The sequence below is a fragment of the Cavia porcellus genome, unplaced genomic scaffold (genome assembly GCF_034190915.1).
Source record: "Cavia porcellus strain 051 isolate PalLab524CR breed Dunkin Hartley unplaced genomic scaffold, mCavPor4.1 scaffold_10, whole genome shotgun sequence".
Classification (NCBI taxonomy): Eukaryota; Metazoa; Chordata; class Mammalia; order Rodentia; family Caviidae; genus Cavia; species Cavia porcellus.
Window position 1 is genome coordinate 61,323,475 of NW_026947493.1, and position 15,462 is coordinate 61,338,936.

The following is a 15,462-nucleotide window of genomic DNA, read 5'->3' on the forward strand; positions in this document are numbered from 1 at the left end:
TCAACAAATTGGAGTCCACAAGGAGTCAAGAGTTTGTAAAATCAAAGGCAGAAAAATATATATTAAATGAAAAAATTGTACTGGACTAAATTTATTGTGCATATCCAATTTAAGAGGAAGTGTTGTAAGATAAGCTTGTTACTTTTATAATACAACAGTTAGTTTTAAATTCTAGCCATTAATGTTACATTGATGAAGATGGCTGAAAAATGATTAATATTCTTCTAGTCCAACTCAAGTATTGGATGGCCACAGTCTTTTTGTATATAACCCACAAGAATTATTAGAGAAAGAGTTTTTAAAAACTTCAAATGACATGAAGAATTAAAAAATACAAGACAAAATGATCATATACAGTACCCTTCATATTCAGCATTATTGTGCACCAGCAGAAAATAATGGATAACATATGCCATAGTCAGAATATGGATAAATAAAACCAGAGATAAGTTTATTGTGCACTAATTAGAAACCCCGTTTTGCTCTATGTGTGCATGAAGAGAAGTATAAATATCCTATTCTTTTTATTGCTGGTACAAAAAGGGTCTGTAGCTTCTATATCGTGGGCAGAAAAGGGGCTGTCTACTATGAAACACCAACAAAATGAAATTTTAATGTACCCCAGACATGTGGGTTCTGTTCATTCTTCCGTATCTGCCTTGTGGATCACAATTGCCTCTTACACGTCTCATTCCCCATAGTGCACACGGCTCCCCATCTAATGCCATTGCTAGGATACAGTTCTGTGAACAAGAAGATTCCACAGGATTCAGCCTATGAGAGAATCCCTGAGGGTTCTGCTTTCTGATGCCCAGAGTGAAGAGAATCATTTGCCTCCCCTGTAGCTTCTCTGATCAGCTGCCTTCGAGCTGCCAAGATGCCTATGTCTGCTCTTCAAAGTGCGATTTTTTCTCAAATGATAGCTACTAGTAATGTGCCTCCTCCTCCACTTCGCAGCATACCACGTGAGTGGAGCATGTTTTGAGGATATTATTTGTCAATGTTTTCCATAGTAATCACTCCAAGAATAGGAACTAAAGCATCTGAGGGTTGTTAAGGGCACTGAGAACCTTGGCAACATGCTAGTGAAATGGAAAGAATACAAGCATACAAACCTTGGTTTGTCTACTTGAGGCTATTTCAGTTCTCTAGGTTTCAAATAATTTTATGCTTTGTAAAATGAGGATCCTGATGAAATCTCAGAGCTTCAAATTTGATGAAATACCTTTGAAAAGAGAAAATAAAGACTCAGAGAGGTCACATGACCAAGCAAGTATTTGTTTCTGATAGCTAATATATTCCCTATCCAAGGTTGGTAGTACTACTCCTCATGACATGATTAATGCTAAATTTTAACAAGACAATTTTCATTTTAAATAAAAGAAAAAAGAGAATTTTCATTATCCTGACTGTGAAATCTATTCCATTTTATTTTTTATTTGTAGCATTTGACTGAGAATTTAATAGGATTCAAGTATAGGAATATTTTGAAATGTATGGGACTGACAGTGTTATTTTATGTAGTCCACCTAAGCACAGAGAATTTTCTCAAAACTATAAATACTTGTTATAGCCACCTAATTCAGGGAGATATTATTTGGACAGCATCTTACTTACCAGCAATGGGCAATAGTCCCAGTGTTAGGTGAGGTTTTAAAATAATTTTAGATAACAAAGGTAATGAAGTAATGTGACTTTTCCCAACTTCAATAAAGAATTAACTCTAGCACCTTATTATTCATTGGGCAAATTTATGGTATTGATTTGAAGAACCTAATCTGTTCATCCTCTTAGCTTCCTGTGGGAGTTAACTCTTCTAGAGTTTTTAAAATTTGGTGTTTATGGTCTCCAGGAAAAAGATATCATAGGTAGCTATTGATATCATTGGAAGGGAGTTATGCATACATTTTAAATGGTTTTAGATTTAATCCTTAAAATTCTTATATTTTTATGCTCATATGTTCATCATTGTAAAGAGTTGGGTATTTTTTATTTCTTTGTGAGTGAAAATAAGTATTAAATGTAATTTAGCACAAACCACAGCTTCTACATTCAGGTTTTATAAAAGAAAAAAAAGTCACTCTAACATAATTTCTTTTAGCAGCCCAGTCAGCTTAGTAGCTGGGAGTTAAAAGATCAAATTAATTTAGAATCAGTGGGATGAAAATGTGTGCCACTCTCTGCAGTGTCTCCCAAGGACACTTAACTTCTGTGGAGTGATTAAAAGATGAAAAATCAGCGGCAATTTAGATCTCAGAACTGAATAGAGGTTAATGGGAAGCAGTAGAGCTCCCGATTTTCTCTTTAGAGGTTCTTCCTCGGTGTTCTGTGTCTGAGAGGCCTCTTCAGAGACGTGTCCTGCTTGCTTAACAGCTGTGTCTTCATGTTAACTCTTGCAAGTCAACTGTTCCCTTTTGCACACTCTGATTGTTACTTTTGAAGCAATGATCTCATGAACGCTGCTGTGTGGTAGACGCTGTCAATCCATAAAATGACTGTCTGTGCTATAAACAAGATATGAACAGGAATGTTTCTAAATATAATGAGCATAAATAGGAACATCCATCTGAATACCTAAAAAATCCAGTCATTCTTTATATTTATCTATTATCTATCTATCTATCTATCTATCTATCTATCTATCTATCTGTCTCTCTGTCTGTCTATTTATGTCATTGTTTACTTTGGATTTGGTGGATTATGCTGGATTTAGTGATACATGTCCATTTTTCTTGGATAAATGCTCATATGTAAGGAACATTTATTGAGTCCTTCGTAAGGACAATAAGCATTATGCATGTTGTTTCAATTTTGTGAAGTTAGTTGGTGTGACAGTAATGAGGGAACCAAAGGAAGTCCATTTCCTGATTCCCAGAACATGTGGATATTCTATGATACCTAGCAAGGGAGAATTGAAGATACATGTGGAATTAAGGCAGCTTAATGAGCTGATATTGCAATGGGGAAGGTCATCGTGGATTATTCTAGTGTCCATTGTAATCATAAGGGTCCTTATTACTGAAACAGGGAGGTGAGGAGGCAGAGTCAGAATGCTGAGATGTGAAAAAATTCAAATGGCCATCACTGGCTTTGATGGTGCAGTGAGACATGAACCAAGCAAGAATCAGGGCACTGGGACCTCTGGAAGCTGACGGGGGTTAGAGATGAGTTTTCTAATAAAGCCTCTGGGAGGACTCGGCGTTGCCGACAGCTTCATGTTAGCCCAAGGTCCTGTTTCTTCTGATTTCAATAACTGGAAGATAATATATTTGTGCAATGTTTTTAAGTCTGTAGGTTTGTGGGAATTTATTACAAGAACAATTCAAAGTTCATTTTACAATTAAGGATAATGAGATTTAGCTTCATACAGGAGTGAAATGGGAGAATCTCCTAAGACTATCATTTGTGTAAATGAATTTTCGCTACTCACAAACATGGAAAGGAAAGACCACTAGCACCCTTCTTTCCTTCTTCTCCACTACCTTGAAATCTCTTCCCTACTTTCCTCGCTAAGTGATATACCAGGATTAATTTCATTTTACCATTTTTGTCTACTTAGATGCACTTATTTTAAGAGAAACAACGTATCACATATCTTCAAACACTAGGTCACAGCTGGCTCATTGCCTGTGACATTTGGACTCACAGACAACTTCAAGCAGTTCAGTTCCCTGAGCTATAAACTTTCAGGTCTTCTTCTATAGTCCTTTTGACTTATCATAACTTACTAACTCTAGAGAAGGGATGAGGGGTCTTAAAGCAAGAATCACGCCATTTTTTAAATTTTGGATCAGAATTGCTTCAAAAATCTTATAGTCTTACCATTTGGATAAAATATCACCTGACTGAAATATACACATGGCCCACTTTTAGTACAAGTTTATGTCTTGAGGGTACAGAAGGGGGAACAAGTGTTTTTTTTTTTTAAAAATAATTGTTAGTGGGATGTAGGAAGTTGTCTTTTACCATTGGCCTATGATTATGATCTAGTGATCTACTTGTCTTTACGTTAGTATGCTGCATTTCTGTATTTTCATACTTAATGAGCTTATTCTAAGAGAGAGTGAGATTCATGTTTTTGACTGGTTAATCTGTAAGAAAGAATTCATGTGATTTTCTACAAACAAATGTCTATTGTTAAACAGTGCTATGTTTAAACAAATGTTTTAAATTCAAAGGATGTTGTAGGTACATTTTACTTGTTCTAGCATATGAAGTTATAGAAGAAAATAGTGTTCAAGACCAGAGATACTTTAAGGAATCTGGAAACAGCTTGGTACTCTTAAGTGAAAGGTTTTTTTCCCCCCTCTTTTTAATGCAATGTACATTTACAGAGAGCCTGAAAACATCATGCCATTGTTTTTATGACATCAGGGGCATTTTCTATAATTTGGAGATTTCTCAGTTCATTAGCATATAGAGTATGTTTTATTTGGAAAAATGAATATTATATTTTAAAATTCTAACCCGTTCAAATCCTAGGAGTGCAGATAAAGAAACAGGATTGTCTGTGGGGAACAAAGACAGACAAATGAACTGTAACCTATGTGTTTTAGTTACTTTACTTGTTGCTGAGACAAAATACCTGACACCTAAAATTAAAGGAGAAAAGGTTTATTTAGCCCATAGTTTGTAGAAGTTTCAGGCCATTATTGACTGGTTTCAAGGAAGGGTGGCACAGAAACAGACACTGCAGAGAAGAAACAGTTCATGGTGGGCAGAAGTAGGAAAGCAAGCAAGGGAGGACCACAGCTCTTTCTGTCCCTTACATGTTATTCAGGCTCCTTACACTCTTTATCCTAGTGCTCTTGATTCTAGCACTGCCATGAATCCATCCCAGTGTCACACACTCTGGATCCAGCCACCTCTGAAAAAGCACCCCCTCGTGACCACCTGAGGTCTTTTGTTGGGGAGGGGGCATCTAAACAAAAGCCATGACAGTATAAAAGAACAAAATTTTAAAAATTAAAAGGACTAAGAAGTAATAAAATGTGCAAAAGATGGTTGAATATTTGTGTCTCTGTACTTGTATAATCAGTAGATGGTTTAGAAAAATGCATTGAATGATTATTTTCTCTTCCTTATTTCACAGCATAAAAGGCATTTTTTCATTTTTAATATCAAAAAGATGGATGTTTCATTGGAAAAACAAAGACAAGAAAACAAACATGCCTCGTGTTTTTCCAACTACTATTATAGCTATCTAAATGTACTTGTGCTTTTTTGTCAGACAATCTTGAATGACCTTTATAAATTAAATTCTGGAAATTTAAGCTTAAACTCCAAGTTCCCTGAGGGATCAGACTGAGAACAGGAAATGAAGTAAATTGAAATGCATTGTAAATCTCACAGTCCAGTAGACATCAGGCTACTCCCTCAGGTACTGCTCTGTTCTCAGTCTATCTCAGAAATTACAACTCTGTTATCATCTATCTCTATAGTATAATCAGTCTTTCAGATATCTAAATCTGTCTTCCATCACCTTGCATTGATCTGCTCGCTGATCATCTAATAAGTATAGTGAATCAGGTTACTTGCTTGATAGGGTACTACTTTCCTTTAAATATTAGATTACAATCTGTTTTTCCTATTTTAACATTTGAATCTTTTATTATTTGGCTAAAATCTATCAATGGTGTCCTAGATCTGACTAATTAATACAATTTTCTACTATAGCTAAAATGCTTGAATTGTTGTTCCTTAAACACATTTGTCAATACTGATGAGAACTATAGAGAAATTTCCTAAGTTTGATTAAGTTCTCAGCACATACGCTCAGAAAACTGTAGGACAGAGCTAAAACCCTTCAAGACAGTTTCAGGGATTCCAGTTCTGTGCAGAAGTCTTCACGGCTACTTGGACAACAGCTTGCACAGGCCTCTTTGGCCCCAGGGTGAGGGCCTAAGTTTAAGGTAATGAAAATTACTAGGATAGGTGCTGAATTGTCCTGACTTGAAAGTCTCATACATCAATATCTCTTAGATTCCATGGGCAGCATTTCCAGATTTCCCACAAGTGACTTCGCAGTTACAAAAGTCAAGGTACTTAGGTAAGCCCATTTCAATGACTCCATCAGGTGTTTATAGATCATTCATAGTAGCTCCTAGTCCAGGCACAATTACCTATGAGTGATTATTGTTAACATGAGCAATATTATTTTGCATACAGTTGACATTATACCTTAATCTAGTCTCTAGAAAACAGAGATGGAGTTATCCATTGAGGGGAAAATCATTCCTTGAATTGCAGTACCTCATAACGCTCACTATATTCTAGTGACTTAGCTCAGTTCTCCTGTGTTTGGGGTTCTTTTCTATCTTTCTATATTGGTTACTGTCATTCCAGTTCTTCGAAGTCTGCTCACCTACTTGGGTCTCTGAAAGACTCTCCTTTCCTCTCTGATATGAAGTGAGCACTTCCATATTTCTGATAGTTTTTAGCTCTGGTTTCCTATTCTATTATTATTGTTACTTTTAATTTCATATTAAATACTTTAGACATATGTGTTTATGGCTTAGGGTCTTATGAGATGAATATATTGAGATAAATGGTTATCTTTCACTTGTCTTGTACCTTCAATGCCTAATATGGAATGCAGGATGAATACACTTGACAAAGTTTACATGAATTTTGACGAATAGGTTTCTTTCAAAAATTTTGTGCTTGGGGCTAGAGCTCAGTGGTAGACTGGTTGCTTAGCATATATAAGACCTTGGATTTGACTGTGGATACTTCCAAAAAAATTACTGTGCAAATAGCAAATATACCAACTCAGGAAAACACTGAAAATTTGAGGCTTTCTCCCAACATATACCTAATCTTAACTTTAGAAACAACTATTACAAAAATAATTTTTCATATATGTCTATAAGTGTCTATCTTTTGATGATTTAAAATAATATATTCTTATTTTTGCTTGAAAAATGTCAATTATACATTCTTATTAGCTATAATATTGGTATTTTGGTATAGATATACATTGTAGAAAAGTTGAGCTGGTTGATTTTTCTACCATATCTACCTATGATCTAATAAGAATATTTAAAATTCACTCATAGCAATTTTTAAATGTACAATATGTTATTATCAACTGTATTACCATGTTGCATATTACCATGATATGCAACAGAACTCAAAACCTTATTCCTCTTGTTTAACTAGAAGTTTGTAACTTCTAATCGACATTTCTCCTTACTCCTTTAACCAATCCTTGCAAAGACTCTGGTCTATTCTTCTACTCCCTGCTCTTTAAGAATTCGATTTTTTAGATTCCTCATATGAAATATGCAATAGTTGTCTTTCTGTGTCTGGCTTATTTCACTTAGCTTACACCTCCTCCAGCTTTGTCCATGGAAGATGATGAAATTTTCTTTCATTTTAAAGCCTGTCTAATGTTCTGTTCCATATAAATATCACAATTTAACTCATTTATCTGTTGATAGGCACTTAGGTTGCTTCTATATCTTGGCTATCGGGAATAATGGACATAGACATCTCTTTGATATTCTGATTTTAATTCCTTTGGATATATATCCAGAAGTGAGATTACTGAGAAATATGGTAATTCCATTTTGAATTTTTAGGGAACTACCATATTGTTTTCTATAATGACTGAACTAATTGGTATTCCTGCCAATAATGTATGAGTGTTCCTTTTTCTTTGCATTCTAAGACTTGCTATCTTCATCCTTTCAATGCCAATTATAAGATTATATCTCATGTGGTTTATTTTGCATTTCTCTCATGGTTGCAGATGCTGGGTATTTATTCATATAGCTGTTGGGCATATGTATATATTTTCCTTTGAGAAATAACTGTTTAGGTCTTTTTCCAATTGTTAAATGAGGTTACTTCTTTCTTGCTGTTAAGTTGCTTAAGCATTTTGAATTGGTCTCTTGCAACACTTAGAATTTGAAAATATTTTCTTCCATTCTGTACATTTTTTCTTTATTCTTTTAATTTGTTTTACTTTTAGTTTTTTAGTTTGATGCTTCTTATCCATTTTGCTTTGTTCTGCTTATTTTGCCTGTAGCTTTTGTGGTCATATTTACAAAAATTGTTTCCCTGAACAATGCTGTACAGCTTTTTACTTATGTTTTAGTAATATTCTCCAATTTCAGGATTTATATTTAAATGTTCAATTCATTTTAAGCTGATATTTATATGGTGTGAGATAAAGATCCAATTCCATTTTTCAGCATGTGGAGTTTTAGCTGTTTCAAAACTCTTTGAAGAGAGCCTTTCTCTATGTGTTTTTTTTTTTTTTTTTTGGCAACTTCGTTGAAAATCAATTAGATACAAATGTAGAGATTTTCTTTTTTACTTTATAAATGTTGTTCCATGAATTAATATTTCTATTTCCATTCCGATATCATGCAATTTTTGTTAAAATAGTTTATAAGATATTTTTAAATCAGCTTTTTTCATTTTGCTAAATTTTTCTACTTATTAAGGGTTTATTTTGGCTCCATATAAATTTTAGGATTTTTTTTTTCTTTGAAGAATGACACCACAATTTTGAGAGGGATTTCAGTGAAACTATAGATAACTTTGGGTAGTAAGGACATTTTAATTGTGTAGTCAGGGGTTTCAAGGAGAATAATTACATACAGGACACAATTTATGTTTTATGATAGTCAACCAGAGCTAATTAGAAGAAAATGCAGGAAATTTGTCCACAATATTAAAGATCTAGAATATCCAGCTGAGGGTCTGGATCCCACAGCAATGTTCTGCCTGAGTTCAGTTGAAAACCTTGAGCCCAGGACAGTGCCTTCCATGAGTCCAACTGGAGCCCATGACAATGACTCATGCAAGTCTGTTTCACATATCTGCACTGGAAGACCCAAAGGTCAGCAGTGGAAGCTTAGAAAGTCTATGCCAGAGGGGTGAAGGAGCTGTGCCAGTACATTGAGGGTTTCATGCTGGAGCCAAGAAGTGACACTCAGAATAAGGACCAGGGCTCCCTTAAAAAGTAGCACAGCCATCCTCAGCAACTGTGAGGTCCCAAGCTTCTCTGATGATGAGAACAGTCAAGGATATGTTAGGAATCAGTGTGACAAGCCTTTCCTGGGGATTAAATAGCACACTTCTTCCCCTCCAGAGGCAGGAAGAGATGCTCAAAGTAAGGACCAGAGCTCCCCCAAAGTGAACTGTAGCTACTCTCAGTGACAAGGTCCCGAGCTTCTCCGACAATAATGGCTGAATTCATATGGGGGAAGCCAGCATGACCAGCTCCTCCAGGAGAACCAACGGCATGAAACAGCAACACTTAGGAGAACCCACAATACCCTGCTCTTCCTCTCTATGTCTCTATCCTGGTAACTTCCTCAGGTGGGCCATCCACAGTCAGCACCATGCCAATTTAGTTCAGCTGGGCTTAAGTTGACCACTAGTTTTTAATCCATAACAAATCGTATTGATTCTTTCAAACCATGAACATGGGAGATCTTTTTAAATACATATGGCAGGGAATTTTGTTACTCTATTCATAGCTTTATTTTTCACTTAATGATCCTATATTACTATATATCAGTGATGGCAAACCTTTTAGAGTTCTCAAAGATAGCAAACAGCTGGCTATCACCTGCATCCTATGGTTTGCTACCACTGCTATAGTATGAATGATTTTTCTTACCAACACATACGTTTGAACCGTAATCATTTTAGGTCACATTAATTGTTTAAGTATAACAAAATCTTGCTAAGTTGTCATGTCATTTATTACTATTGTCTAATTTCAAACCTTAACCAGATGACTTTCTATTAACATCTATCAATAGTCATGTTAGAGACACTGGACAGCAGTGGGATAGTTAAGAAGAGAGTTTATTCTTTTGTTTTCTTTATCTGCTTTTTTCCCTCATGAACGTCTTCCAGCAATGTCTTTTTCACTCAAGCAGGGAGAATTTATTCCATCAGAAGCAGTTGATTGCATTTGTGTTTCCTCAAGTTACCCAGAAATAGCTTCACTGAATACACTTGCTCCCACAGCTGAAAGGAGGCCTTTTCTTTGTGGGTCAGATGCAGCTTCTGAGCAGCTTTGTTCTGGATTTCTATCGTGATTGACCTTCCTCAGTTTACTCAGTGAAAATACGGTAGTAGGTACTTCCTGGGTGATACTTCTTTACTTTCTCTATTATAGGCTAAACAATTCTTTGTATCAGTTCTCTCTATTAAAATAACTGCTGTGGTTTCTGTTTCCTGATCACAGGACCCTGACTGACACAATGAAAATTGGTTTTCCTAATTTTGCTGTTAAAAATCAAATATTATGTTCAGAATTCTTTACATTAGGTAAGAAAGTATAACTGGAAGGTCAAAAGATGTATAGATTTTATTTTTTTAAAATTTTATCTTAAAGAGGGTAAAACTAAACATAACAAAACAGAACAAAGCCAATCAGAAGAAAACAATGTGAATGACACAGATTAGAGAGCAAGACAACAGGAGATCATCACTGTCTATCACATTGTTTCTTGTTTTCTTCAAAATGGTTGTCCATATCTTCACACACAAAGAATTAATACAAAACAAAAATAGTATTAAGCTGATCAGAACAGAATGATGAAGGCATTATAGGTCTTCAAAACCAGACAATAGGGAAATTAACAATGGCTGTCCTAATGTCTTTTGTTCTCTTCTAAATAGCTGTCTGTATCTTCATGTATGTTGAAATTAAACAGTACAAAATAGACTAAAATCACTCTGAACAAAGAATAATGACATTACTGGATTACACAGCAAAAGGATATAGAATCATCAATGGATAACATAATGTTTTTCCTCAAAGTAGCTGTTCATTTCTTCATGCATTAAATAATCGATTCTCACAAACTGTTTAAGAGAAACTCTCCACATGTATAAGTCTCTACATATACACCTATCCTGTCTGTATTAGAGGGAAAAACAAAATTAAACAAACAAAGCAAATTACTAGGAAGACACAAAACAAAAAAGACAAATAGCAGTAGTAAAGAGCCCAAAACACTAATAATATAAGACTTTGAAACAAGGTGATAGGAGCATAACTAGGGTTGTTATTTTATATAATGATCTTCAAGAGTTCCTCAGATCACCATACATGAACATGGACAATTATTCTGATATGAATGTTAAGAGTTTTGTTCTAAGACCTTATAGAATTTGTAGCACAATCATTTTAGCTATCCTAAGTGTTTATATAATTTTAGATATTTTTTATTTTCCCTTCCTTTTTCTTTATCCTCCATTTCCCTGAGATGTTATATTTTCCCCTTTAAGCAGATTCTTATCCTTTCACTGTATTTACTGAGTTTTCTTGTATGTTATATACTCTTATCACTTCTTACGCGAGGGAGATTATATGATACTTACACATGTGAGTTTATTTCACTTATGAGTATGGTCTCAAGTTGCAACCATTTATCTCAATGTGATCATTCTTAATATCTGAGTAGTATTCTATTGTATAAAAATACCACACCATTTTATTCATTCCTCTATTGATGGGCATTTAGGTTGTTTCCAAGATCTAGCTATTCCAAATTGTGCTGCTATAAATATGGGTGCACATATATCACTGTGGTAAGATGTTTTCAGTTCTTCTGGGAATATGCTCAGAAGTGGAATAGTAGGGTCAAATGGCACTTCCCATCCCAGCGTTTTGAGGAACCTCTAGACTCACCTCTACAGTGGTTGCACTAGTCTGCACTCCCACCAACAGTGGAGAAGAGTTCCTGTTTTCCCCACAGTTTCTTCAGAATTTATTGTTGGTATTTTTCTTTATCCTGACTGTTCTTTCTGGAGAAAGAATCTCAGTGTGGTTTTAATATGCATTTCTCTAATGACTAATGATGGTGAACCTTTTTTTCATGTATTTATTTGCCATTTGTGTTTCTTCATCTAAGAGCTGTATTCATCTCAGATGCCCATTTTTGGAATGGGTTTTTGAATTTCAGGGGTCTGATTTTTAAAAATTTCTTTATATGTTCTAGACAGAAGTCCTTTGGCTGAAGGACAGTTTACTAAGATTTTTTTTCCCAATTTGTGTGTTTTCTTTTCATTATGCCAGAGATTTCTTTTGACATGCAGAAACTCTTTAATAAGACGTTATACCAGTTATTGATTCTCAGAAATATTTCAGATGCGGTTTGATTTTGGTTCATGAATTCTCTACCAACCCCTATGTCTTCAAGATTTCAACCTACTTTGTCTTCCAACAGGTTTAGTCTTTCTTTTTTAATATTTAGATCTTTGATCTATTAGACATTAGTTTAGTACATGGTGTTAGACATGAGTCTAGCTTTAGTTTTTGGCATATGAAGAGCAAATTTTTCCAGCACCATTTATTAAAGAGACTATCTTTCTTCCAGTGAATGTGTTTTTCCTCTTTTTCAAAGATAAGGTGGCTTAGTGTGCTTGTAGTTGTTGTGTCTTCTAATCAATTCCATTGATCTTCAAGTCTGTTTTTATTCCAGTGCCATGCTGATTTTATTACAGTAATTCTGTAGTATAACTTTAAGTCAGGGATTGTGATGCATCCTGCTTTGCATTTGTTGCTTAGAACTGTCTTTGCTCTTCTAGGTCCCTTCTGGTTCCAGGTAAATTTTAAGAGTCAGTACTCTATAATTGTGAGGTATGCTAGTGGTATTTTGATTGGGATTGCATTAAATCTGTGTAAGATTTTTGGGAGAATGGCCATTTTCACAATATTTGTTCTTCCTTTCCATGAACAGGAATGTCTTTCTACTTTCTGAGATACTCTTTGATTTCTTTTTCAAGGTATTATAATTTTCCCTGAATAGATCTTTTACTTCTTTGTTAGATTGATTCCTAAGTATTTCATTTTGTTAGATGCTATTAAAAAGGATGTGCCTTCTCTTATTTCTCTCTCAGTGATCTAGTTGTTTGTGTATAGGAATGCTACCCATTTTTTGTGTTGACTTTGTATCCAGCTACATGACTGAATTTATTTATTATATCTAGGAGTCTTTCAATGGAGTTTTGGGGGTCTTCTATGTAGAGTATCATGTCATCTGCAAATCATGATAATTTAACTCCTTCTTTTCCTATCCTTACTCTTTTTATTTCCCTCTTTTGTCTAATTGCTCTGGCTAGTATTTCCAGAATTATATTGAATAGGAGTGGTGAAAATGGATATCCTTGTCTTGTGCCTGATTTTAGGGTAAAGGCTTTCAGTTTTGGGCCATTTAATATGATGCTGGCTGTTGGTTTGTCATAAGTAGCTTTTATCATATTGAGGTAAAGACCATCTATTCCAATTCTCTGTAAGGTTCTTATCATGAATAAGTGTTGGACCTTATAAAAACCTTTTTCTGCATATGTAGAAATGATCATGTGATTCTTACTTTTGACTCTATTGCTAAGATGGATTACATTTATTGATTTATGTATGTTGAACCATCTCTGCATTCCTGGGATGAATCCCTCTTGATCATGATGTATAATCTTCTTGATGACTTGCTGCATTCTATTTGCCAATATTTTATTGAGAATTTTCGCATCTATGTTTATTAGGGAGATTGGTCTGTAGTTCTCCTTTTTAGTTGTGTATTTCTCAGGTTTTGGTATTAAAGTAATATTTGCTTCCAGGAATGAGTTAGGGAAAATTGCTTCCCTTTCAATGTAATTGATGAGTTTGAGGACTGTTGGCATTAAGTATTCTTTGAATTTCTTGTAAAATTCTGCAGTGAATCCATATGAACATGGACTTTTCTTTGCAGGTAAGGATTTAATCTACTCTTTGAATTCTCTTTGAATCTACTTCACGTATTCTGTTTGTTTCTTATATTGTTCATTCAGGGTTTCCATCTTTTTTCACTGTTCCTCTCATTTTTTAACTGTCTTTTTTAGATGTGTTTAGCATTTCTTTCATTACATTTATCATTTCTTTCACCTGAGAGATTATGTCTGATTTGAGTTTTTTTAATAGCTTCCTGGAGTTGTTTCTTTACTTCAGTTATGTTCATTTCAGGAATTTCATGTTTATGGCTTATATTTTCTTCTATGTCCATGTCTCCTAGGCTTGATTGGGATGGGCTGCAGATTTGCGATTGCATTTTGCTCGTTTGTTTTGTCATTTTCCTATGTTTCCAGGTTTTGAGCTATGTTCCAAGTCTCCCTGTGTGCTGGAAATCACCTTGTGCACTTTTGGCTCCTGGGTTAGAATGCAGGCAACTTTTATCCTCTTGGAGATCACTGGCCCAGTTAGGCCTACAGGAACCTCCTGTGCATTGTCCAGTGATTTGGAACACTGGGAAGGGTCTTACTGTCTGAGAGCAATGGTCCAAATCTTCCCCTGTGTCCTGGGGATCACCTTGTGCGTCTTTGGCTCCTGGATGTGGTCAATTTAGATCTGCAGGCATCTCCTTTGCATCCTCTGGTGATTTAGGATGCTGGGAACGTTCTTTCTGGCTGGGAGTGATGTTCTAATACTCCTCCCATGTGTTGGGAATCACCTGGTGCACCTTTGGCTCCTGGGACAGAATGGAGGTCTCTGCATATGGCCCAATTAAGCCCATGGGATCTTCAATGTGTCCTCTGGTGATTTAGCACACTGAGTAGGGTCTTACCAGCTGGGCGTAATGTTTCAAAGCTTACCCCGTGTGCTGAGAATCACCTAGTGCACTTTCAGCTCCTGGGATGGAATCAAATGTGTATATTTAAAATTTTGATAAGTATTTAAAGATTTTCTCCCAAGGGATTATATTAATTTTTAATCTCACTAGCAGTATGTAGTTATCCACCTTACACACTGTTATACATATTGTGTAAATAAACTTTTTTCTAATACATTATTAGAAAATAGCTTTTTATTGCCATTTAAATCTGCATTTGATTTAGATCTTTTCATAAATTTTTGGCTATTTATATTTATGTGATCAGCCTGCCTATTGTAGATTCTATTCCACTTTGCTAAATAAACTTTGTGTACAAAAGCAATTAGTTCTGTGTAAAATAATATTTCTCAGTTTACATTCAATGCTTTTGTAGTTTTTATGTAATATTTACTGACCATGCTTAGAAAGTTATTGTCTATACCAAGGTTTAAAAATAACTTCCCCATTATTTCCTTTAATATATATGTATATATTTAATATTTAATGATCTAAATATTAGCTAAATCTGGATTTTATGGTATAGAGCAGTGTGTTACCAGTTAAGCATTTTTCCAACTGACCAGCCAAATGATGTTCTAACATCATCTGTTAAGCAAATACTTTTTCTAAGTAAATACCACTTTTATTGCATACTGATCTTTTTCAGTGTATTGAGAATTGAATCCAAGGCCTTTGTACTGAGCTGAATTCCCATTCTTTTTCATTTTTTAAAAAATTTTGAGATAGGGCATCTTGATAAATTGCTAAGGCCAAGACTGAATTTGAAATCTTCCCCACTCAGCATCTGTGAGTGCTGGAATTACAGGTATGCATTATGCCTGGTTATGTGCTGAATTTTTGT

The 15,462-nt window shown here is 34.9% G+C and overlaps 1 protein-coding gene across 1 annotated transcript in view; it reads left to right on the plus strand.

Moving 5' to 3' along the window:
- The first annotated feature begins 787 nt into the window (after positions 1-787).
- Cnbd1 (cyclic nucleotide binding domain containing 1) overlaps positions 788-15,462 on the plus strand; it is a 349,396-nt gene continuing 334,721 nt past the window's right edge. Inside the window, exon 1 of the mRNA XM_063256859.1 lies at positions 788-965. Within this exon, the coding sequence (XP_063112929.1) occupies positions 878-965 (88 nt within the window). The 5' untranslated portion in view covers positions 788-877. The remainder of the gene's footprint in view (positions 966-15,462) is intronic.